The 25,132-nt window shown below is 46.9% G+C and overlaps 1 protein-coding gene across 3 annotated transcripts in view; it reads left to right on the top strand.

Annotated features, from left to right (window-relative positions):
- AMN (amnion associated transmembrane protein) overlaps positions 1-23,127 on the top strand; it is a 65,695-nt gene extending 42,568 nt beyond the window's left edge. The window contains exons 4-12 of one of the 3 annotated variants that reach the window (XM_006119973.5): positions 247-334; positions 2,379-2,614; positions 6,103-6,240; positions 6,489-6,597; positions 8,696-8,778; positions 10,311-10,497; positions 12,479-12,647; positions 21,511-21,628; positions 22,791-23,127. In XM_006119973.5, the coding sequence (XP_006120035.3) occupies positions 247-334; positions 2,379-2,614; positions 6,103-6,240; positions 6,489-6,597; positions 8,696-8,778; positions 10,311-10,497; positions 12,479-12,647; positions 21,511-21,628; positions 22,791-22,901 (1,239 nt within the window). In that variant the 3' untranslated portion in view covers positions 22,902-23,127. The remainder of the gene's footprint in view (positions 1-246; positions 335-2,378; positions 2,615-6,102; positions 6,241-6,488; positions 6,598-8,695; positions 8,779-10,310; positions 10,498-12,478; positions 12,648-21,510; positions 21,629-22,790) is intronic. The other 2 variants (XM_075926518.2, XM_075926519.2) reach the window with 2 other exon arrangements.
- Positions 23,128-25,132: the final 2,005 nt, after the last annotated feature.

Raw genomic sequence — 25,132 nt, 5'->3', positions numbered from 1 at the left:
AGGTAGTGGCACCAGGTAGAGGCAATGTATTCAGTTAGGAGGGCTTTTTTGCTTGCTTCACTTCTGAACTCACTGGGACTTCCCAGCGGGGTGCTCAGATGTGGACTGCAACTACTTTATGTTTGTATCACACATTGGCAAGGGCAAGTGGCATAGAGCTTGGAAGGATTGGTGTCATGAATTGGTCATAAGCATGTCTGGCTGAGTGTAGGTCCAAACTGTAACCCTTTGAATCCCTTTGTTTAGTACCTTCCATTGACTGGAGAGTTCATTATGGCACCTGGTGCAGGATTTGCAGCTTTTGACGGCAGCTGGGATCCAGGCTGTGACACAGGTACCATGTGCCCAATCTGTTGTTGATTAGCCATGTAAATTCAACACAAAGATGCCAGTGTGGGCTTTAATTATGGGACATACAATGGAATAAAGAATTCTTGTGTTGCATCTGCCTTCCCCTGGTGCCCTTCTCCATGGGCTAGTCGTCTGCATTAGAAGTGCTATCGGGTGCAGCTGCCCCGCTGTAGTACTCCTAGTGCAAACGCTCTGTGTGGATGGGAGACTCTCCAGTCGGCATAATAATGCCGCTGCCATGAGAAGTGGTAGCTTTGTTGACGGAGAAGCTGTCCTGCTAACATAGCGCTGCTGTCTACACTGGCACTTAGTAGTGTAGCTTATTCACACCCACGTGTGACGTAAGTTATACCAAAGTAAGTGGTCGGGTAGCCAAGGGCCACATCAGAACTTTTTCATTAGATCACCTGCCTTCCATCAAAGGCCCAGAAAAGACATCGAAAGAAAAGCTTTAAATAAGGGAAAAGGGGATGTTGTACTTTCCTCATATTCATTAAACCTGGGACCCAAATCAAAGTCCCCATTCTCAACATGCTCAGACTATTGGAGGAGAAGGGGGAGCTTGGTTGTGAATTTACACCTGATCCTCCTTGTTATATTGAGCTGCACCACACACACTGGGAGGAGATAGCTATCTGGCCCATCTAGTATTTATGCAAGTGCATTTCAATAATAAAGTATCATCTACCTCCTGTTAATCTAAATTTACATTTCAAGTGTCTGTAGGCTTTTGAGCAGGTTTTGTTTTAGGAGTGGCTATTAATATGTGACAGGATCCTAAGAGTCTTTCAGTTTGCACTGAAGCCAAGTCCCATGTGAGTTTTTTTCATACTTAACAGCCAAAAAACCACTTTCAGAATAAAGTGACTTTTAATTTAGAATCAGGAAAACAAGAAAAGAACCAGTGGGCCATCATGATACAGCGCAGTGTGTGTCTCCACTGTGATTGGCTGTAGCTGCCCTGAGACCAAAATAGACAGAGCCTCTGCACACTGGGAAAGTTTCTAATGACTTACAGGTGCAGTGCACAGAGAACAAAGGCAAACAGATTATGCTCATTAACTTCATTGAGATTTTTTTCTATGGAAAAATGAAGGAGGGATTTCAGCTTCTGGCCCATACAGATTCAATACCAGTGGTATCAAGGGCAATCTTAACAGGGCAAGTGCAGCTGCAGTTTTTCAGCTTCTTGCTGCCTAACAGGTATTATGGATTATATCCAAGACCATTTCCATTTTGAGCTCACCCTAAAATTTGCAGCATGGTCTTTGGAGGCTGTGGCATACCATTGAATCCATCTGGCAATTCTGTGGCAGCTTCACTTAAAATAAAATTTGATTTTAATAAAAAATAAATACAAATATCAAAACAAGACAGTAGTAACTCCCGTGTAATTTGCTTGGCTATTAAATTCAGCTAGGGAAATGTGTGAGGAAGTTTGGGATTGTGTGATTAAACACACTTGCCTGATGGTCCCACTAAAATGATCCACCATGCAAAATTTCATTTAATTTCTATTACCATCTTTAGGTTTCAGAAATAACACACTGAACTTAATGGAGCAGGGCGCATCTCTCAGAGCTCTTGTTTCCAGCTGCCTGCAGACTCAGACAGACATTATTGCACTCGTTGCAATCAATTAATCTTGTCAAGGTTTTTGTCATAACCACGAAAGCTGGAAACACAACTTAAAAAGAAAGGTGAGATTCAGAAGCATCTGTCTGATGCCAGAGGGGGATTCCATGCTTCCTTAGCATACTGGCACACAGGCATCCTGACTATAGAAGCCACCTGTCTGGCTCTGCAAAGCATTGGCCAGTGTTCAGGTAGTGACTGCTGCTGTTATCCTGGTGGGGGTGAACAGAGAGTAGCTCTTAGTTCCTCCTACATGCTGTTAATGCTTTCACTCTGGACATTCACACTTTTTAGATCTATGAGAGAACTGAAAGAAATGTCTCAGGGCAGGGAGACTGGCTCCAAGTCTGGCTCTCACCTTACCCTTCCTTACCCTTTGTCTTTCTTCCCAGGTTCAGCTGTCTCCTTCACTGATGCTGAGAGGTATAGGTGGTATGACCCCTCAGTATGGCATGCTGCAACTTCCTTGGAGGACCTAGAACAGGGCAACTACATCTTTGCAGTGGATGAAGAACGTGTGCCATGCCAGTACGACGATGTCATCTTTCAGCCTGAAACCTCCTTCCGAGTAAACGTTGATTCATCTGAGCGAATGATTCATCTCCGAAGCATCTCGATCATGGGACAGGTAAAGTGGAACATCTGAGAAACAATTCAGAATGCTATCACACTTCTCTCCACCCCTCACAGTGCCCACAAAATAGGTCATGAGAACAGAAAGTGAAGCGACATTGGCTGTGTGTGTTAGTTCAGTTCAGTTACAGCCGTTTGCTCAACACTAGGCATGAGCTTGACTGTAGTTTGCACCATGGGGCCAGATTTCCAGAAGGCCTTCAACCGTGGGTACCTCAGTCATAAGAGGCTTGTGCATGTGCAAACAATCTGAATTGCACATGCAAACTGCATAGGACCCAGAGCCAAGGGAGCCCAGCACCGACTGCCCCCATCTGAGGCATGCAAAATCCATTTTCAACCATAGTGAGTTTAATGACAACTAGTAGTCCTAACAGATATAGATATAGATATATTATCATGAGCTTTTGTGGGCACAACCTACTTCTTCAGATGAGATGATCTTGAGTGGAAAAAAAAAGGGGGACCCTAACAATAAGAAGGGAGAAGGGGAGAAAAAAACATTACTTGTCAATTGTAGTCCGGGTGCTAATGAGGCTAATTGAGTAGGCTGGAAGTGTCCCATACTTAGCTTTTGATGTTGATACCATGCTGAATGTGATTATTGACATCAAAAGCTAAGTATAGAACATGTCCAACCCACTCAGGATGTGTCTACACAGCACCCTTACCTCAAAATAAGTTATGCAATTTGCACTACGCAAATTGCGTAACTTGTTTCAAGGTAATTTCAAAATAGCTTATTTTGAAATAAAGCGTTATTCCGAAATGTCCCTTAACCCATGAGCAATGAGGTTTACAAGGATGTTGGAATAGCGAGCCTGTTATATTTCAATATAACAGACTTGCTCTTAAGACATACAATAGCTATTTTGGGATACCAATGGAATCCCAAAATAGCTCCATAGTGTAGACATAGCCTCAGTTAGCCTCATTAACACCAGGACTACAATTGACAGGTAATGTTTTTCTCCCTCTTCCTTCTTATTCTGAGGGTCCTCCTTTTTTCTCCACTCAAGAATGAATATATATATAGTTTGTCTCTAAAGTGCCGCAGGACTACTTGTTGTTTTTAAAGTTACAGAGAAACACGGCAACCTCTCTGAGCCTACTGAATTCAGAGAGACTTTCTTGACTTGACAAGCCATTCAAGCATGGTTGAGGTGTAAATAAGAGACAAACCCTCTCAGGAATCTCTCAAAAGAAAGTAAATGGTCATCCAGGGAAGGGAAGGGAAGGGAAGGAAAGGGAAGGGGGGGGCTTCAGACTATTTAGGGGGTTTGATCACCTCTGTCCATTTGTCTTGTGACAAATTGCTATCACCCCCTACCATCTCCTGCTTATGTCAGAGCTCTTATGTGATTCAAATGTAGGCATGTAAAACTTCACGTCCAATTTTGAGGCCGCTTTGGTAACGTAGCACCTGAGTGTCTAAATCAGGCATGGGGAATCTTTTTTGGGCCAGGGGCCTGAAATTTGCACCTGGCTTCCAACTTGACAGTGGGGTAAACTGAAATCCAGGTGATTCTGATAATTGGGAATGCTTATATTGGGAGCCAGAGTTTGTACCTCTTGGCCCACTCTACTGCAGCTAATCTACATGTCTGGCTCCACAGTAAGCAAGTGTGTCACAACACCCTGGGAATGTGTCTTAGCAGACAGCCTCCTGTGCCTCAGGTCCTCAAATGACATGTCCAGGAAGCCTGTGGCAGAGCAGAGAATTGAACCTGGGTCTCCAGATTTGTGCCTTAATCACTGCCCATCCTTCCTCTGTGTATGAGTTAAATGGATGGAATTTGCATTGCAAATGGATGAACTGGCCTGGGAAATATGATCTGTGTTGCCGTGGCTTGCAGTAGCCTGACTAATGTGACTATGAGGGCCAGGCTATTGGGGGTAGGGAAAGATGTAGCTAGAGGGGCATTCATACTCATTTCCTCTTGGCTGCTGCTGCCTATTGTGTTCTTGCTGCTCTTTCTCTATTGGGTCATTTTCAGCTAGCTCCTCGGGGCTGTGGAGCTCAGGAGGCCCCTTCTTGTGATTTGTAGGAGCCCAGGGAAAGCCATGAATAAATAGTGCCCGGCCCTACGTACGTGGCTGCTCCATTCCGAGCCTCACGTCCTGTCCTTGCTGGGCTCTGTGGCTGTGCTGTGTATTGTGGCTCAGGCAGGCAGGACCTCTAGCTTGGCTGGAAATGAGGATTTTAATAAGACCCTCAGAGGATAATGGTGCTGCCAGAGGGACCCTACGGAGGCTCCATGCAGTAAAGAAACAGCCATGAAGTTCCTTTTTCCTCTTGAGAACCCTCCTCAGCCCTGAGCTGGATATCCTGTGTCATGGCTGTCACCTAGGGGCACTGGCTCAGTGCCCCTCTTGTGTCAGTTGAGGGGAATTGCTGAGACACTCACAACCTGTCCTGTGCCTCTGCCCAGGAACTAATCATATGGCTGCTCCAGGCAGCACTCCTAGACGGCAGCTGCCTGCTGCTCAGGCAGGCAGGGATGAGTTGGAGGAGGCGCGGGGCAGTAGGTGGGGCCGGGGGAGAGACCTGGCCCCAAATATTGGTGAAGCTGGACCTCTGGGCCAGGAATAATCCTGGAGTCTGGACATCACGGGCCCATAGAACTCGCCACCCCTGCTCCTAGCCCGAAGGGTCGGAGGAGTTAACGGCGGTCTCTGGAGCAGTGGGCTCTGCTTTTGAAAGGTGGCATGCAAAGGCTACTCTGTGCACCCACTTCCAAACCCCATTTAGGTATGGTGTCTTAAGAAGGCCTGATTATTTCCCTCTTGCTTTTACCTTAGGGTTTGTCTGCCCTGTTTTTCCAGGGAGTGTCAGGGCGTCATAAATCTTTCTTTGGAGGCCTGAGTGGAGGCATGGGAAACTAACAGGAGTAAAAGCAGAGGAGCACCGTGGGGCACGGATTTTTGTCAGTCAGGCTGTTTACACACTTGTTCACTGCTGACTATGAGTGAACTGAAAGGCCTGGCCGACAAGTTTTGGTTGAAGATTCCACCTCCTTAGCCCTGCTGTTGCAGACTGACAGAGCTTCAGTCTGGTTTTCTGTGCCTCAAAGCAGCAAGACGGAAGAGAAGCCCAGAACCCTGGTAATTCTAAACTTAAAGAAATTCTAAGCTTAAGTCTAAAAAGAAAGCAACAAATAAAACCTACAGCCCATATAAGTTGGGGTTGTGCGGGTTTTTTTTTTTTTTTGTTTGTTTTAAATTTGGAAAAGTCTTTCAGGCCTTCTGTAGGCTCCAGAGAAAAGGGAAGATAGGCATGACCCCATTATTTCTCCTTGCCAGCTCCCATCACGGGGGGAAGGGGTCCCAAGTCCTAGTGCTTCCACCTTTGAGAGCAGGTAGGCGAAATGACCACTCTGTCCACGTTTGCTGCTTGCCTGCTGAGCTGACAGATCTTACACTCCATCTTACGCTGCCAAGAAATGTTGATCCATTTTTTACTCTTTCTGGGTTGGGAACTAGAAGTTCACCAGTGACATGGCCTTAGCTGATTACATGCGGAGCAGCTCAGCCCAGCGGCAGTTCCACGGCAACAGCACCTTCCAGGTGACAAATGCCAGGTGTCCGGACAAATCAGGCTGCGAGTGTGGAAATGCTGGGGTGAGTCCTTCCATTGAAATTTAACAAACCGTTCTCCGGGATGTTTTAGTGCCGATATATCACAACTCTTGGCTGGGCTATCTAGGGCCTCAGGGTGTGGATAGGAAGTCAGGGAACATCCCAGCATTGTGCTCCGACAGAACAGCGCAATCTCAGGGGTGTTTGCGAAACAGAACAGAAAAGCAGAGCAGGAGCAGCTCTGTAGCCAGCCGAGGGTCAGGGGACTTTACCCTGTGTTTTCATTTAAGGAACATGGACAGATCTGCGCTGCCTTGTTTGGGGATCCTGGGACTCAGTGCCCAGCACTTGTGTGCAAGGACCCCTTCCAGCCAATCGGACACTGCTGTGAAATATGTGGTGAGTGCAGAATGGGGATTAATTCCGGTAAGCAGGCATGGACAGCATGCCTGGCCTTCTGGCATTGTATCTATTTCCTTGGCACGGGGCCTTGAATGCACTTCTGGAGCTGAATCTTGCGGCTGCCATCTATACTTCAGGAATGCCAAGAACTGGCTGGCTGCTGTTTTACGGGGTGATGGCAAAGTCAGAGCTTTTGGATGCAACATTGGAGGCTTGAGTTTGTATAAATGCTGGTAACTGCAAGAATTAAGCCATGGACTTAATAATCACCATATCAACATGATGGCATCTAGGGAAAGGGCATCTACACGCTAGTCTGTACTTCTGCCCTGCTCCTCCCCCAGTACTAAAAGTGTTTTATAGTGATACTCTTCAAACATGACAGCTTCCAATAGCACATAGGTTGGGGTAGAATTTGGTTCCTGTGAGGCTTAGACAGTCCAAATTCCTGCCAGAATTTAAGCCATGTATGTTTTTTGCATGGTTCTAGTTTCACCAGCTCTGGGTGGGCTCAAGTGGTGATGTATGATGAACAAATACAAAGGATTCATTGATTGAACAAACCCTGAATTGTCCCTGGTTCTGCAACTTTTTCCTGCTCTAGGGGACGCCCCTACGTCCTTATGAAATGAGATTAAAAGACACAGGGAAAAGATTTTAGCGTTAAAGTTCTGACCCCATCCAGACTGAGCTCCTCGGTGGAGCTTCATATGGGGTTCACCTTGCAGGATGGGGACCCAAGCTCACAGAATGATTATAGGAAACGGTGCTCTATGCTTCCTTTAGTGCCATCAGATCTTAAATGCATGACACCAATATTAACAATTTGTCAAACATCTCCTCTGCAGTTGGCAGCTATTACCCCCATTTTACAGATGGGAAAACTGAGATTCGGGGGCTGACTTCAGAGGGAGCTTCAGGGAGGGGGGTCAGCGCCTCTGAAAATTAGGCTGCTTTTGCTTAGATGCTTAAACATTTGTATTAGGGATTTGTTCAAGTAAGTCAGTGTTACGAACCTCTATCAACTGGTTCGAATCAATCTCACTGCCTCTTCCTACCCCCGTATTATTCCTCCAATGCCTGTCTCCAGAGCCTGAGTTATTCAGAGCACTGAGTTATATTAATTCCTTTCTGCATTGTTGTTATTGCTTTCTGGGGTTATTCTTGGATTGCAGCCCTTTGTCCCTGATTTTTACGAACCCTACCCCTGGGTTAGCCTCTCAGGGTGTCATCCAGCTAGTTCAGTCCATTACTGTTAGCACAGGCCACTAGGATGCATTCAGTGCTGGCATCAGAAATGCCACTAATGAAAAATATCCAAGGAAAAGAGCTTTCTTCTTCCAATAAATGTCTTTATCAGCTACGGTAAATTTCAGTTAAAATGAAATATACCCAACAGATTGGCGGAATTCCCTGTACATATGGGTGCTTGTCTGCTTATCTACATGGAAGGTGAACAGGAATTTTCCATACACAGACATAATTACTACTCTGCCAAACTCATTGGGGCTGTAGCATATGGTTTTCAAACCTGTTCATACCAGCAAAACAATTAATGGAACTTCATATTTCCAGAAACGTTGACTCCTGCTTTTCAAGAAAAATATTTAGCTCAGCTAATGTGGAGCCAATTGCTTCAGTGAATGTAATTGTGCCTTTTTCTGGTGCTTTCTATCAAATGAGCTCACTATGTTTTATGGGCATTGATGAATGCTCATCATTTCCTCTTTAAAAACTAGGTAAGTGTCAGTAGTGGATGTGGCTTTCCCAGGAGTGTTCTGAAAAAAGCTTCCCTGGGTTTTAAACCTGTAAAAAGACCAGCAATAGAGGAGGTGTTTCCTTCCAAAAGCTTTGTTCAGAAAGCACTAGCCGATAGAATTATTCTCCTTTGTGAGCTCTAGAATGAGACCCGATTACACAGTGGGACTGGAGAATTGTTTGTGAATCATGTACTGATTCAGATCTTGATAGACTCTGAAAACGAAATTGATCCACATTGCCAGCCCCACAATAGCCCACTTGCAATGAGAGGTGTGCTTGCAAATGCAAAATCAATGAAGCTGTTTGTGTTCTTTCATGTCTTTCTGCACTACAGGAGCTACGATTTCACTGGAATACACTTCTGGTTTCGACATTAGACAGTATCAGAACAGACTTCAGCACACTTTCCTGAGCCTGGTATGCTAGTCTGTTTGGAAAGACTTATTTAAGACATCACTCAGATAGAAGCCAGGAAACCCCACCAATAAGACACTCAGCATTATTATATAATATAAATATTTTATAATAGACTGATATGTACTTTTTCCCAGTGATGTCATGCTGGGTGATGGCTGTTTGCAGAGCTCTATCTGATACTCTTGTAACTTGGAAGTCAGGGTGGGGAACAGCTGTTTGCAGCCCTGGCAAATGACCTCAAACAGGAACTCGGCTGCTGGAGTGCACAGACACATGTTTTCAAAGTTCAGCTAGTAGGAAGTCTCCATTTAACATTGGACCCATCACCCAGGAGGGTTTCCCTTGTTTCCACCCACATCTGACCTCCCCCTCTCAGGGAAGGCTATGAACTAAATCATTACAAACAGCCAGAGCTTCTAAGGTGTATTCATTCACTGCCCGTGGCCCTTCTCACACCAGTATCCAGGCAGTGCACAATCATTCCTAAGGCAGCATGACCTAGTGAATAGTACACTGGAATGGGACCCAGGAGACCTGGGTTCTATTTCTGCTTCATGGTGACCTTAAGTAAGTCTCTTTCCTGACCAGTGCTTCAGTTTCCCTATTTTACAAAGGGGGCTAACGATACTGACCCCTTCCTGAACCCCCCAGGAGCCAGCTGAAACCTTGGTCCTTGAGCTTTAGGATCTAGGGGCACAAAGGTGGCTGGACCAGAGAACCCGACTCAAAGTTTTCCTTAGCAATGCTGCAGGAGAAGGCAGAGCTTGGGGTCCCTCCCTGCATGACAGGCAGACTGTCTCTGGTGTCACGGCACTCTTCACAGTTGCCATGCCAAACGCCTGGCTCTACTCCTCCGTGCTGCGTTCTCTCACCCAACTGGCCAGTCAAGGATGCCAGGGTCACAGCAGCATCTCGGCCTGGTGCTCGAGAGCTCAGTGCCCTGTGCTGCCCCCTGAGGGAGGTGGTTTCAAAGATTCCCCACAACCGATCTCTTGGGCCAAATTCTGCTCTGGGGCAGGTAGTGCTTCCAGAGAAACTTCTCAGGAGTTATTCTGGATCTGCTCTGCTATAGTCAAGATCAGAATATAGCCCCATATAGCAAGAGAGGTGAATCTGATTTTTCCCTCCTTACAAACCTATTTTATGGGTGTGTTACATTCACTGCCTCTTTATAAGGGGGGTCACATGGAGAACACTGACTGACACTGTCAGAAAGCATTGAAGTTCGGATCCAGCCCCAAAGGGAGCAGGATTCCTACAGGCCAAACCTGCGCTGAGTATTTTCAAGTAACACTGGGCACCAGTGCCTGTTGTTTAGAGCCCTTCATGGAAAGAAGACATAAATGTGTCATTGTGAAAACATCGGGGTGAGGGGATTCACAGCAACCCTAGCTCTCTGGTGGTTTCTACATGGCGAGTTATAGCCAGCACACTTTTATGTTGCTGTGCATCACAGCTCCAGATAAAGACATGCCCTATATTCTCTGCCTGCTGACCTAGTGTGTTTTGTGTGTCTTGCTTTCTTTGAAAAGCCAAAATATGCAGGGGTTCAGATGGCTATATCCAAGGTGCGTAAACCTCAGACTTTCCTGGGAATTGTACCGCGGGCCTCAGTTCCTGTCGTCCAGATCGTGCTACTTGATGATAAGACTGGGTCACAGACAGGGACTCATGCAGAACAGTTGGCTGAGGACATCATGCATGACATAGCAGAGCATGGTAACTGTTCCCATTCCCCTATCAACGCTTCTTTCTCATTCACCAGGAGGTTAATAGGAATCACAGAAAATCAAGTGCCAGTTTATTTGATAAACAATTTACTGAAAACTCTTGTTTGCTTGAACATGGCACTTTGGCCATGTCCTCCCCACAAGGACCACACAGCAGCATATCTTTGGTGGTGTAGCTATGCCGGCACAACCTTGTAGGGTAGACGCAGCCTAGAGCAAAGGAAGGGGGTTTCTGTCATTGTAGAAATTTCACCGCCCCAACCAATAGTACCTACAAGGAAGGGAATTAGGTGCCTGAACTTAGGGACTGGGCCATTCTCCATGCAGCCTGTTCACTCTTCTGTCAGCCTAGCTGGTCTGAATAGCTATCATGCTCTGGGAGCTGGATTTTTCGCACTCCAGAGCACCGTAGCTATGCCCATGCACATGTTAAATGTAGATTAGCACACTTCAGCCTCTAAGGATATGTTTAGACTGCAGAGTTTTAGGTATCCCGGGAAAAACTCTGCTGCATCCAGGGAACTTGTCCGCTTTTTCGGAACAGTTTCTGAAAAAGTGGGCGTGTTCTTTCGGCATCCCTGTATTCCTCATTTTATGAGGAATAAGGTATGTTCCGAAAGAGCAGGTTTTTCCAACATTTGACCATGTGTAGACGCAATTTACGTATCTTTTTCCAAAAAAATCCAGCAGTGTAGACATAGCCTAAGTGTTTCACAGCCTCCCTGAATGAATCAATGCTAGGTCAGCACAACTCTTGCCAATCCCTAAGAGCTTTTCCGCATACAGGTTCAATATTCACTGGTGCAACTTTGTACGTGGACATTTAAAGCTGGTTATATCCATTTACTTTGTGTTCGTGAATTTACATCAGTATCCAGCTACAGCGTGGTACCAGTTTAACCAACTGACTTTTAAAATCGCACCTTTAGTTTTTCATCTTGTCTACACACAAAAGTTGTGCCAGTATATGGCCCAGTGATACTACCCCTAGTGTGGATGCAATTATATTGGTGCTTATACTTGAGCAGCTTATTCCCATATAGAAAGAGGACTATGTTGGTACATGGCAGCTTTACACCAGTATAACTCTGTTTCATCCTAGGGCAGTGGTCTCCAACCTTTTTATACCCAAGATCACTTTTTAAATGACAGACCAAGCCAAGATCTACTGCCCCGCCCCTCCCTTGAAGCTCCGCCCCTTCCTTGAAGCCCTGCCCCTCCCTTGAAGCCCCGCCCTCTCTATTCTCCATCACTTGCTATCCCCAATCCTTATACTGCTGCTTTTTTAAAAGGTTTTTCCACATTTGGAAGTGGTGCTCAGCTAGGGTGCACCACGCTCCACGTGGGCTGGTGCAGTGAAGAAGCTGCCTGGACTGCTGTCTGTGGCCTTCAGCCCGGAGGAGGCTGAACCGCGCTCCAGCTGATCGGGCGGCTTCCCCTCTGCGCCTGCCCACGTGGAGCTTGGTGCAAGTTTTCATATGAAGTATTTCCCTCTTGCAAAATGCATTTTCTATAGGTGGGCTCCTGTTCCCTCAAGATCAGCACCTCTTGCCACCCCTGCTCTAGCACATAAATAAATGACCTGATCTGCAAAAGGGCCCAGCAGCACCTTGGAGGGTCTTGGCCTCTGTGAAAGGTGGAGGTGCTGACCAAGTTTCATTTGGATTTATTTTTTTTAAACTGAATTGCCGAGTGAATCTTGTGCGCACAAGAACTGTGCTCGCCAGATCGCAAGAGCTGCTTCTCACAAACCCCTGGTCACTGAAACCACTGACTGCACACTGCTCCACCCCTGCTAGCTAGCCCAACCTGTGTTTGGGGAAAAGTTAATACCATGGCAAGCTGCAGAGTCTGTTTGACTAGACACCCTACTTTCTATGTTCATTCCAGTTCGGTACAAGGATTGCAGGTGGGTAGGTTTATATTGTATCTGACCCTGTCCTGAAAAAACCTTCTTACTTACTTTGCAGGTGACACCTTTGGCATTGTGACAGGCACGATGCAAGTCGCCACTGGCAGTAATTCTAGTGGACAAAGAGGCACTGCTGCTGGCGGCACCATTGCTGGGCTTATTGGTCTACTTCTCGGTCTGCTGCTGCTTGGCATAATGCTGTTTCTCTATAGGAAGGGAATGTTAAGGTAGGAACAGGGGTGTTCACATCCATTATATTGATAACCATTGAAGTGTCCCATTTGACAGCTGGGACCGAAAAAATGAACTCTTAGGTCTTCTGTCATTCACAGATGCATGAAATAAAGAATCTAGGGATTGGCCCAGGCCTGACCCACCATTAAAGCAATTTCATGCTGCTCCATCATTGCTAAGCTGCACTAACACTGGCAGAGCCACCCCCCCCCCCAAATATCATCACAGCATGGGGAGGTCCTCAGGTGACAAAGAACTGCCAGAGCAGCTTGTATGCCATGCCCCATCGCTGCAGCCAGGGATAGGTCATGGCTAGGCATCCTGGCATTTCACCAATCCATGGCTGTGTGTGTTATTGGATGCTAGAGTAAATGAAGGCAGCTTGAGGTTTGCTCTAACTTGCACCAGGGACTGGTAGGTGCACAGTGGCCCCAAAGTCAAGGAAGGTCTTTGGTGGCTTTATAGGCATGTTAGTGCTTCCTCCAGATGCAGCTCACAAGCCCTCAGCTGCTGTGCTGTTCTCCAGTTTGGGTTCAGTGTGATTTTAATTTTGTGGCTTCATGGAAACTCCCTGTTGCTCCTGTCATTTTGCAGTCCCTCATCTGCATACAGGACTGACATTGCTTGCTGCAGCTCATTCGGAAAGATGAATACAGCAAAACTAGGGTTGTCGACTAATCACATTTAATGCATGTGATTAACTCAAAAAATTAAGCTTGATTAATTGCCATTTTAATTACACTGTTAAACAATAGAATATCAGTTGAAATATATTAAAAATTGTTGGATGTTTTTCTGTATTTTCAGATATGTTGATTTTCAGAGTACAGTGTTCACTTCCTATTATTTTATTAAATATTTAAACTGTAAACACAAATAAAATAAATAGTCTTTTTCGGTTCATCTCATATAAGATCTGCAGTGCATCTCTTTATTGTGAAAGTGCAATTTACAAATGTAGATTTTTGTTACAAAACTGCACTCCAAAACAAAACAGTGTAACATTTTAGACCCTACGAGTTCACTCAGTCCTACTTCTGATTCAGCCAGTTGCTCAGACAAACAAGGTTGTTTATATTTAATACTGCTGCCTGCATCTTGTTTACACTGTCACCTGAAAGTGAAAACAGGTGTTCACGTGGCACTTTTGTAGGCCACATTGCAAGATATTTATGTGCCAGGTATGTTAAACACTCATATGCCATTTCATGCTTCAGCCCCCATTCCAGAGTACATGCTTCCTTGTTGATGATGCTCGTTTTTTTAAAAAGTGTTAGTTAAATTTGTGAATGAACTCCTTGTGTGGGACTTGTAAGTCTCCTGCTTTGTTTTATCCGCATTCTGTCATCTATTTTATGTTATACCAGTTTTTGGATGATGACCAGCATGTATTCATTTTAAGAACACTTTCACAGCAGATTTGACACAAAGAAGGTTCCAATGTGAGATTTCCAAAGATAGCTACAGCACTCAGCCCAAGGTTTAAGAATCTGAAGTGCCTGCCAAAATCTGAGCGGGACGAGGTGTGGAGCTTGCTTTCAAAAGTCTTAAAAGAGCAACACTCCAATGTGGAAACTACAGAACCCAAAGCACCAAAAAAGAAAATCAACCTTCTGCTGGTGGCATCTGATGCAGATAATGAAAATGAGCTTGTATCAGTCCATGCTGCTTTGGACACCAGCTACAGCATTGCCACATGAATGCCCGGTCTCACTTTCAGGTGACATTGTAAACAAGTAGCAGGCAACATTATCTCTTGCAAAAGTAAACAAATGTGTTTGTCTGTATTGCTGGCAGAGCATGAAGTAGGTCTAAGTGACTCACAGGGTCTAAAGTTTTCCATTATTTTATTTTTGAATGCAGTTATTTTTGATAACTACATTTAATTCTATATTTGGAGGTTCAACTTTCATGAGTAAGAGCTGGCTTTATAGTACCTGTATTAGGTGAATTGAAAAATAACATTTATTTTGTTTTCCACAGTACAAATATTCGTAATAAAAATAAATATAAAGTGAGCACTACACACTTTGTATTCTGTGTTGTAATTAAAATCAATATATTTGAAAATGTAGAAAACATCCAAAATATTTAAATTAAATAGTATTCTATTCTTGTTCAACAGTGCAATTAATTGCAATTAATTTTAATGGCTTGACAGCCACAATCAAGACAATTCTAAACATTTGTTCAACAACTTCATGTGTTTCTAAGTGAATTGCACAGTGGAGTTGCCCCATATCAGTCCATTGGATCTTATTACTTTATTTATTAATTATCATGCAATTAGTACAGCCCATGTACTCAGGCAACACAAATGGAGACTAGGCCAGGGCTCCGCCTTGAATTGTTTTTGAATCCCAAATTGGCCTGAGTAAGGTGTATAGGTCACTTCTTTTCGGGCGACAGCAGCTATAGGACCTGTTGCAATACCTTGGGGCTTATCTGACTTATGCATTGACCAGCACTTAATTGAAATCACTCATGTTTTATCAAGGGTTTCAGACTGTCTTGCAAAATAAGCAGAGCCAAACAGTCAAGATTTTATCTTTGAAATGGGAGCAGCGAGTGTGTGTGTGTCTATGTGTGTGCATGAGCACACACTCATCTGCCCAGAGCCCTGGAAGGATATAGAGCATGGGTTCCCAAACTGGGGGCATGAAGAAATTCCAGGGGGGGAGGTGCGATGCAACCCAGCCCCCCCTTTCAAGTTTTGCTGCCCAGTCAGTTCCTCCTCCCCTTTTTTTTTGCTCAATAAGTTTTGCTGTTGAGGAAGGGGGAGGGTGGCGTGAGGGTTTTTCAAAAATCAACAAGGGGGCATGATGCCGAAAAGTTTGGGAACCACTGATATAGAGCCATCAGGGTGTAGCTGTTCTGGGAGGTGTCTGGATTGGTTGTATTTGACACAATAGTGAGATGACAGAAGGATAAATAGTGGGGATAAAAATGTGTGTGGTGGGGGAAGGGCCCATTCCAAGATGCCACTGTAATCAGATGGCTGTACGAGCCCATTCTGCACATATTTATCCCCTGTCGTAGAATCCTAGGGCTGGAAGAGACCTCAAGAGGTCATTGAGTCCAACCTCTTCCCCAAAGTAGGACCAGCCCCAACTAAATCATCCCAGCCAGGGTTTTGTCAAGCCAGGACTTAAAAACCTCTAAGGATGGAGATTCTGTCATCTCCCTACGTAACCTATTCCAGTGCTTCACCACCCTCCTAGTAAAATAGTTTTTCCTAATATCCAACCTAGACCTCCCCCACTGCAAACTTGAGACCATTGCTCCTCGTACTGCCATCCGTCACTACTGAGAACAGCTTTTCTCCATCCCTTTTGGAAAACTCCTTCAGGTAGTGGAAGGCTGCTATCAAATCCCCCCTTCTTCTCTGTTGTAGACTAAAGCTCAAATCCCTCAGCCTCTCCTCATAAGTCAAGTACTCCAGTACCCTAATCATGTTGGTTGCTCTCTGCTGGACTTTCTCCAGTGCGTCCACATCCTTTCTGTAATGAGAGGAGGCCCAGAATTAGACACAATACTCCAGGTGTGGCCTCACCAGTGCCAAACAAAGGGGAATAATAACTTCTCTAGATCTGCTGGCAATGCTCCTCCTAATGCAACCTAACATGCCATTAGCCTTCTTGGCTACAAGGGCACACTGCTGACTGTTACCCAACTTCTCATCCACTGTAATCCCCAGGTTTTTTTCTGCAGAACTGCTGCTTAGCCAGTCACTTCCCAGACAGTATCAATATTGGGATTCTTCTTTCTCAATTGCAGGACTCTGCACTTATCCTTGTTGAACCTCATCAGATTTCTTTTGTCCTGATCCTACAATTTGTTTTGGTCACTCTGGACCCTATCCCTGCCCTCCAGTGTATCTAGTTCTCCCCCTATCTTGGTGTCATCCACAAACTTGCTGAGGGTGCAATCCATCCCCTCATCCAAGTCATTAATAAAGATGTTGGACAAAATTGGCCCCAGAACCAATCCTGTGGCACTCTGCTTGATATCGATCGCCAACCAGACATTGGGTATGTCTACACTACAAAGTTAATTCGAACTAGCGGAGCGCTTAGTTCGAACTAGGTAAACCTCATTCTACGAGGACTAAGCCTAGTTCGAACTTACTAGTTCGAATTAAGGGGTGTGTAGCCCCTTAATTCGAACTAGTGGGAGGCTAGCCCTCCCCAGCTTTCCCTGGTGGCCACTCTGGCCAACGCCAGGGAAACTCTATTGCCCCCCTCCCGGCCCCGGCCCCCTTAAAGGTGCAAGCCTGCCAGCACCCAGCCAGCAGACCCTGCACCTGGCACGGCTCGAGCCAGCCACCCGATTCCCCCCAGCCCTCCCCCTCTTCCCGGGACCAGGCTGGCGGCTCTCGGGAGCTTGCCCAGGACCGCAAGAGGCGGGCACCCGCCTGGTCTAGTGCAGACATGGTGGACCTTGTCCACGACCTCCGCACTAGGCACAGGAAAGTGGCTGTCTAGGGCAGGAGAGCTGCCAGCCTGGCCACCCAGGAGCAGGTTTGCATGAAAATCAAGGTGGTCCAGTGAGACCCCCGACCCTGAGCCCTGAGCTTACAATGGCCGTACTGGGTCAGACCAAAGGTCCATCTAGCCCAGTAGCCTGTCTGCCAACGGCGGCCAACCCTAGGGACCCAGGAGGGGATGGACCAAAGACAGTGACCAAGCCATTTGTCTCGTGCCATCCCTCTCCAGCCTTCCACAAACTTCGGGCAGGGACACCACTCCGACCCCCTGGCTAATACCTCTCCATGGACCCAACCTCCATGAATTGATCTCACTTCTCTTTAAACTGTGTTCTAGTTCTAGCCTTCACAGCCTCCTGCAGCAAGGAGTTCCACAGGTTGACTATTTGCTTTGTGAAGAACAACTTTCTGTTATTAGTTTGAAGCCTGCTACCCATTTCTTTCCTTTGGTGTCCTCTAGTCCTTCTATTATGGGAACTAATGAAGAACTTTTCTATATGCACCCTCTCCACCCCACTCATGCTTTTATAGACCTCTAGCATATCCCCCCTCCATCTCCTCTTTTCTAAGCTGAAAAGTCCCAGTCTCTTTAGCCTCTCTTTATATGGGACCAGTTCCAAACGCCTCATCATTGTAGTTGCCCTCCCCTCTCCCACCCTCTCTCTTCCCCTCTCCCACCTCCTTTTCCCAGTCTCCCCCAGTTTTGTTCAATAAAGAGTGATTCTATTTTTGAACACAATTGTCCTTTATTTTGTACATCAGGAAGGGGGGCTAGGAAGGGGTAAGTGGAAGGAGGTGAGGGAGGAATGGTGTATGAGCCCCCGATGGGGAGGACTGAGGTGGCTCTGCGGGCTTCTGGGTGTGGAAGCTCTCGTGCAGCCCCCCAGTTGCCCCGTCTCCCTAGATGGCAGCCTGCAGCAAGTGCAGCCGGTCTGATGGCCGAGTGCTGTGATGTGCCCAGTGTGGGTACTCCGGGCTATCCAAGCCAGGACTGCTTTGCAAGCGGGGCGCCCCTGAGAACTGTCTGTCCGGGGTGGGGGTCGGGTCCCTTTAAGCACAGCCCTCGGCTATCCTGAGACAGCAGCTCCACGCTCTAAGTCCTCATCTGATGCCCTGCCGGCACTGCTTCCGGCCATCCTTAGGGTCCACTCTGTGTGGACATGCTAGTTCAAATTAGCAAAACGCTAATTCGAACTAGTTTTTTAGTCTGGATGTATTAGTTCAAATTAGCTTAGTTCGAATTAACTAATTTGAACTAAGTTAGTTCGAATTAGCGCTGTAGTGTAGACATACCCCTTGAGCCATTGATCACTACCCATTGAGCCTGACAAGCTAGCCAGCTTTCTAGCCACCTTACAGTCAATGTATCCAATCCATATTTCTTTAACTTGCTGGCAAGAATACTATGGGAGATCATATCAAAAGCTTTGCTAAAATCAAGGTAGATCCTGTTTACCAGCTTCCCCATAGCCATAGAGCCAGTTACCTCATCACAGAAGGCAATCAGGTTGATCAGACATGACTTGCCGTTGGTGAATCCATGTTGACTATTTCTGATCCCTTTCCTCTCTTCCAAGTGCTTTAAAATTGATTATTTGAGGATCCTCTCCATGATTTTTCTGAGGCCTGAGGTGAAGCTGACCAATCTGTAGTTCCCTGGATTGTCCTTCTTCTCTTTTTTAAAGATGGGCTCTACATTTGCCTTTCTCCAATCATCTGGGACCTCACCTGATTGCCACAAGTTTTCAAAGATAATGGCTCTGCAATTACATTGGCCAACTCTGTCAACACCCTTGGATACATTAGATCCGGCCCCATGAATTTGTATATGTCCCACATTTCAAAATAGTTCTTAACCTGTTCTTTCTTCAATGAGGGCTGCCCACCTCCTTCCCTAGTGCAGCAGTCTCAGAGCTGACCTTGTCTGTGAAGACAGGGTAAAAAAAGCATTGAGCACTTCAGCTTTTCCCACATCATCTGTCACTAGGTTACCACCCTCATCTACTAAAGGCCCCACACTTCTCTGGCCACCCTCTTATTGCTAACATGTCTATAGAAACCTTTCTTGTTACCCATCACAGCCCATGCTAGCTGCAATTCCAATTGAGCTTTGGCCTTTCTGATTACACCCCTGCATGCTTGAGCAATATATTCATCATATATTTCCGTTTCTCGTAAGCTTCCTTTTTCTTTTTAAGCTCACCAGGGATTTCACTGTTAAGCCAAGCTGGTCACCTATCATATTTGCTTTTCTTACTGTGGGATGGTTTGTTCCTGTGCCTTCAATAAGGCTTCTTTAAAATACAACCAGCTGTCCTGGATTCCTTTCCCCTTCATGTTAGCATCCCAGAGGATCCTGCCCCTCAATTCCCTGAGGGAGTCAAAGTCTGCTTTTCTAAAGTCCAGAGTGCGTATTTTGCTGCTTGCATTTCCTTTGGTCAGGATCCTGAACTCAGCCATCTCATGATCACCTTGCCCCAGCAAAGGACCACAAAACAGCCTGGTCTGCCTTAAGAGCTTTGCCAGCAGAACTACGTAAAGGGTGCAGCTGCTAAAAGCCCCAGTGCAGACCCAATTAGAATGATACAAAGCACCTTGAATCATTACAACTTGGGCCACATCTACTGTCCAGACCCTGCCAGCATTGCTCCCTGGTCGAGGGGGCAAAGAGGTGTGATTTTTGTCCCAGCAAAAGGCCAAGATGTAGGCTCAGCCAGGTGGGGGGAAGGGCAAAGGAATAACTGCCCAGAGCCTGGTGATTCAAAAGGCTCCCGGTTGCCAGTGACCAGAGCCCCAGGCCCTTTGTGTCACCGAATCCCCTCACAGCATGCTCTGGCACTGCTGAGGGCTGCCTGCGGTGCACCCAGGTAGTGCTGAGGCTACTGGAGGGTGGAGGTGGGTTGGCCCCAGCTGTCCCTTCCACCTGAAACCCCACTCCTTCAAGGGGCATGAGTCAGGCCTCCTCTCATCTTGCCCAGGGGCCTGGTGAGTCTGTCAGCCTCATTGGAGGCAGCTACACTAGCAAAACTGCAGCTTTTACTGGTATAACTTGTTTCAGTCCTGGGGGGGGGTAGGGTAGGGTGTATTTTGACGTCACTGGAACAGTTCACAGCTTTGCTAGCTTCACAGGGTATGTCTAGACTACATTATGAGGTATTCATATCAAATTATGATGTAATCATATCAAATGTATTTATTTGATTTAAATAAATTGCCGCTTCATTTTCCTATGTCTAGTAAACTCATCTACATGGCTCCGTTAACGGAGCCATGTAGTCTAGACATACCCACAGTGTCCACACTAGGCATGCTTTGCTGGTATCGTCTACCCGGGTTCCTAACCCTGATCATGCAAACAATACTCTGGTAAAACACTCCTAAGTGCAGACATAGCCTTATTTTGCCTCGTTGAATCAGCATGAGCTATACCAGTATAGCGGCTTCTGTGCTAGGGGGATGTTCTTGCTCTAAATACAATGGCATGGTTAAAGCAACAAAACTAATAAGTGTAGACAAGGCCAGATTTTCCGGGTGAAATCCCAAATCCAGGCAGGAGGCTGCTCTTGCATACCAAGAGACTCTGTCATAGCTGGCTGGCTGCGGCAGGGTATGAATCCAAGACCTGATAGTCAGGCTGATGCTACTTTTTCCAGTGCATTACTGTTGCGTTTTTCATCACCTCGCACAGTTCTCAGGCATCATTTGTTTTTCTTGCCTCTTGACGAGCACAGAGATGATTAGCGTTTCCTAGCAATAAATAGCAGTTTTCTTTCAGTTCTAAATAAAACTCTGAAGCCCATAATTGTCACTAGATTATTCATTTCCCAGTGACGTTTGTTTGGAAGCTGGACAGTTGTTTGACATCAGTGTTCTCTGCTTTGGGAGGAAAGTTTATGAAACAATTAGGAGTGGAAGGAACCCAAGACCCAAGCCTTTGGCTTGGCTCTTCCTGCCCAGCTGCAGGCTCTGAATTCCAGCACAGGCAGGAATACCATTTTGGCCTTTGCATCACTGCCATTGAGCACCGGTTGTTTTATATAATGGAAGGTGCTGTAGAAAATGGGGGAAGTGATAGGTCCAGCCAGATTGCATGAGAGCCTCCAAACACACCGAAGCACTGAAGCAGAGGATGCCAATCATCCCAAATGCCACTGAAACAGTCCTTCTTTGGAGACGAAGCTTTTTAAATTGAAACTGCAGAATGGTCAAGGTCCCATTTTTTATAGAGGGGTCTGACACTTCCCTGAAATATCCCCACACCTGTAGCATGCCATGAAGGAAAACCATCTCACTGGGGGAGATTGGCTTAGCAGTTGCCTTCAGCTTTGGAAGGATGAACATCGGTGAACCTAAAATGTCTTTCCTCTCAGATTACACCCCGTACACTTGGCAGGCCTGTGGACAAGGATGGAGGACCTGGATGTTGTGTCAGGACCAAGTGACAAAGGGTTTGACAATCCTATATTTGACAAGCCAAGCAATGGAGCTGTAAGTGCCCTCACTTTGTAACCCTGCAAGCGCTTTGCATGTGGAACTGCCATTGCAGGCACTGGGCTGTAGGGATTTGGTTGGAATGTCTACTAAATGGAGCATCTAGTCAATGAGGCTATGCAGACTAGAGCAGATGTAAGTCCTACGTATTTAGTGGTGATTCCTGTTGAGCTCCAGAGAGAGAGCTCTGTGCTCTTGGATTGTCCCCTCGCTCCTGGGTGCTACCTCATTGCTGTAGATGTGCTGTGCAGCTGGTGACTGTGCTGGCCATAGTACGTGGCCGGGGGGCTTTTACAATGTAGGTGTCTAGAAGTTCTCCAGTTTCACACACCCACTATGAGCGAGGCTTTCAATGGAGCAGTAGGCCTGCATCCCGAGTGCTCTGCAAGGATGTGTGGAGGGCCAGTCCTCTGAGCTAGCAGCTGTAGTGAGGTGCCTGACCACTAAGTACAAAGGATAGCCGAGGCGTTTCATTTTCTGGCTGTGGAGTGGCAAAAATGAGCTTTGCTGTTCCTGAATCCATAGTGCCTTAGACTGACATTTGTTCCTTATTCCCACACATGCCCCACTCTCCTCTTCATAAGTCTGTGACCAAAAAAAACCAAACCACTCCCTCTGGTTTAGCAGGGCTGTGACGAGCATGGGCAGCAGGAGGGGAGAATCGCTCCTGGAGGAAGGACACTTGCCCCAGAAAGAGCCATTAATTACCTAGTGTGTGGAATTTGCTGTCATAAGGAACTAGCCAAAAGCTTGGCAGGTTCCACAGGAAGCTTGTCCTTTCTAGGGATGAGAACAACCCATGTTACGTTTTGTAATTACCAAGATCGGAAGCCTCACACCTGGGGGCAGAAGCCAGGGCCTGGCTGGATGGGCTAAGGAGGAATGTCCTGTGTGGGCAGCTCAGTCCATAATGATCAGCTGAGGGATTTCTTGCGCCCTCTCACAAAGGATCTGCTGCCAGTCACTGTTGAAACAGGATATTGAGCTAGATGACTCACTGGTCTGAGCCCGTCTGATTGTTCTCATGTGAACTATGCAACTTGGTGACCTATAGTGCACAGTTCCACAATGCCACATTGGATTTGCTTCCTCTGGTAAGTCTCCGAGCTCCACTTTTTTTCAGCACTCTCCTTACGCATTTTCTCTCTTTCTGTTGTAGGAGTCGCACGGTCCATGCCCAGGAGAGGAGGCACTGAAGGGGATGGCTAGTAAAGACAGTGGGGTTTATTTTATTAACCCATTATATGATGAAACTGAACTTGTTGCTTAACAGCAGAGACCTGAATGGTCCCAGCCAAGTGTACGATTGGAATATAATTTCATGGAGGCTAATAATTTACCAGCTATAGTTATCCCAGGATAAGTCTTTATAAACTATCTGTTTGATCTGTGACATGCTGAGTACCTTTCCTAGACTGAAGAAGAGCTTTTTGTGGCTCTGTAGCATGTCTCATTCACCTGCAGAAGTTTGGCCAATAAAGATATTACCTCTCCCACCTCGTCTCTAATGCAGTGGTTCCCAACATATTTTATACCACGGACCAGCAAACCCATTCACAAACTTTTGGCAGACCGGTAACATTGTATTTGCATATTTGCATATTCATTAAAGATGCAAAAGCCCCAGCCCCCAGAGCCATTGCGAGCAGCCAGAGGCAGCTCTGCCAGCCCCCTGCTCTTTAAGACTTAGAGCACCCCACCAGACCCCCAGTGCCAGCCTCCTTTTTCCAGAGTCCCACTGCACCCCCTCCCAGTGCCAGCCCTCAGTCCCCAACATTACCCCATCCCCAGAACCCCCCAGTGCCAGTTCCTCACCGCAGATGCCCCATTTTCCCCCAGGTCGCCCCCCCCTTAGAGCCCCCTACCCTTTAAGACAACCCACAATTCATCAGTCCCAGGGCTGGGCACAGAGAGCTGGGAGAGGGGAAGGCAGCTGCTTGGAGTGACCCACGCGGGGACTTGGGCGGAAAGTGGCAGGTCCCAGTGCATGGGGGCAGTTGCACAGGGATTAACAGTTCAGAGCTTGCGCACCTGCGGCCCCTGGCAGTGGCACTGTGTGCTGGAATTGTGCCACCAGTCGTAGGCTGCTCCCACCAGCCCGCGCAGACTCCGGGCCTGGATAGAACCCAGCGGCTTTTGTGGCTCCCTGCTGGCCAGGCAGAGCACAGGCGGGGCAGCCAGTGGATGGGGAACCCCTGTAACCCCATCATGGTGCAGCCTGGCAGGGCTGGTATCTGCACTCGGTGTGTGTGGGGCCAGCGATGTGGCTGTGGCCTCCGCCTCAGCACTGGCGGTTTGTCCCGTGGCAGCTTCCCCTGCACATGGGCCTTGGGCTGCCCGCTCTCTACCTGCTATCAACACGAGCCCCTAGCCCCTTACCTCACTTCCCCCCATGCCATGCCTGGCTGCCACATGACCTCTCCCCAAGCTGCTCCACGGGAAGGGCCTTGCCAACCCCTCCCGCCACACTGCGAACCACCTTTGGGAGGAGACCCCAGCGCTGGTTGGCTGAGAGGCAGGGCAGGACATGCCTCTCCCAACCACCATGGCAGGAAAGGAAGCACTGGGCGATGTTCCCCAGCCATGGGCCCCAGAGCAACCACGGCCCAACAGCTAGCGGTTCACAGGCTGGCACCAGTCTGCAGACCGGTGGTTGGGAGCCGCGGCTCTAATATCCTGGGAAAGACACCACGGCACCATTATTACTTTCCACATGACATTTTGGGGCCTAGTTAAGTGCCAAATGAAGAGTCAGACTAAGAGGCACAACTCTTCCACAGCTCCTTTGGACATGGTCTCAGGAACAGTATGGGAAGTTTGTATCTTCATTGATTTTAAGTCCAGAAGAGATCATTATGATCATCTAGTCTAAACCCCTGCATAACACAGGCCAGAGAACGTTCCACCTGCATGGTGACTTCTTATCACTGGATTTTGAGCTCTGGTACCGCTCAAATCCTCTGAGCACTCCATGAAGCAATCCATGTTGTGAAATCATTACAGAATAGCTTAGAAATAGGCCGGTGTTGGATTCTGCATTTACAGATGCATGAAAATGTCTGCACAGTTGCAATCTACTGGGATGGCACTAGGGATGGTTGGCAGGTACTACTGGGATGGCACTAGAGATGGTTGGCAGATGGAAGTCACTTTGCTAAGTTTGTTTTAGGCTTGAGATGGCCTCATCGTGATCCAAAGGCGTTGGAACGTGGTTGTGTGTCTGTCACCGGTGCTGACACAACAGGTGTGTCTAGACTACAGGGTTTTTTCGAAAAACCTTCCCCTGTATCTAGACTGCTGCTGCGTTCTTTCAAAAGTAAATCGAAAGAATGTGGCAGTTTTTTGACTGCGGGAAACCTCATTTTACGAGGAATAACGCCTTTTTTTGAAAGTGCTCTTTCGAAAAAAGCACTATGTAATGCAAATTGTACTTTTTCTAAAGAGAGCATCCAGACTGCCTGGATGCTCACTTTTGAAAAAGTGACTTGCTTTTTCGAAACT

The sequence above is a fragment of the Pelodiscus sinensis genome, chromosome 5 (genome assembly GCF_052426305.1).
Source record: "Pelodiscus sinensis isolate ZL-2025 chromosome 5, ASM5242630v1, whole genome shotgun sequence".
NCBI classification, from domain to species: Eukaryota; Metazoa; Chordata; order Testudines; family Trionychidae; genus Pelodiscus; species Pelodiscus sinensis.
This window is presented reverse-complemented; position numbering and strand designations above follow the sequence as displayed.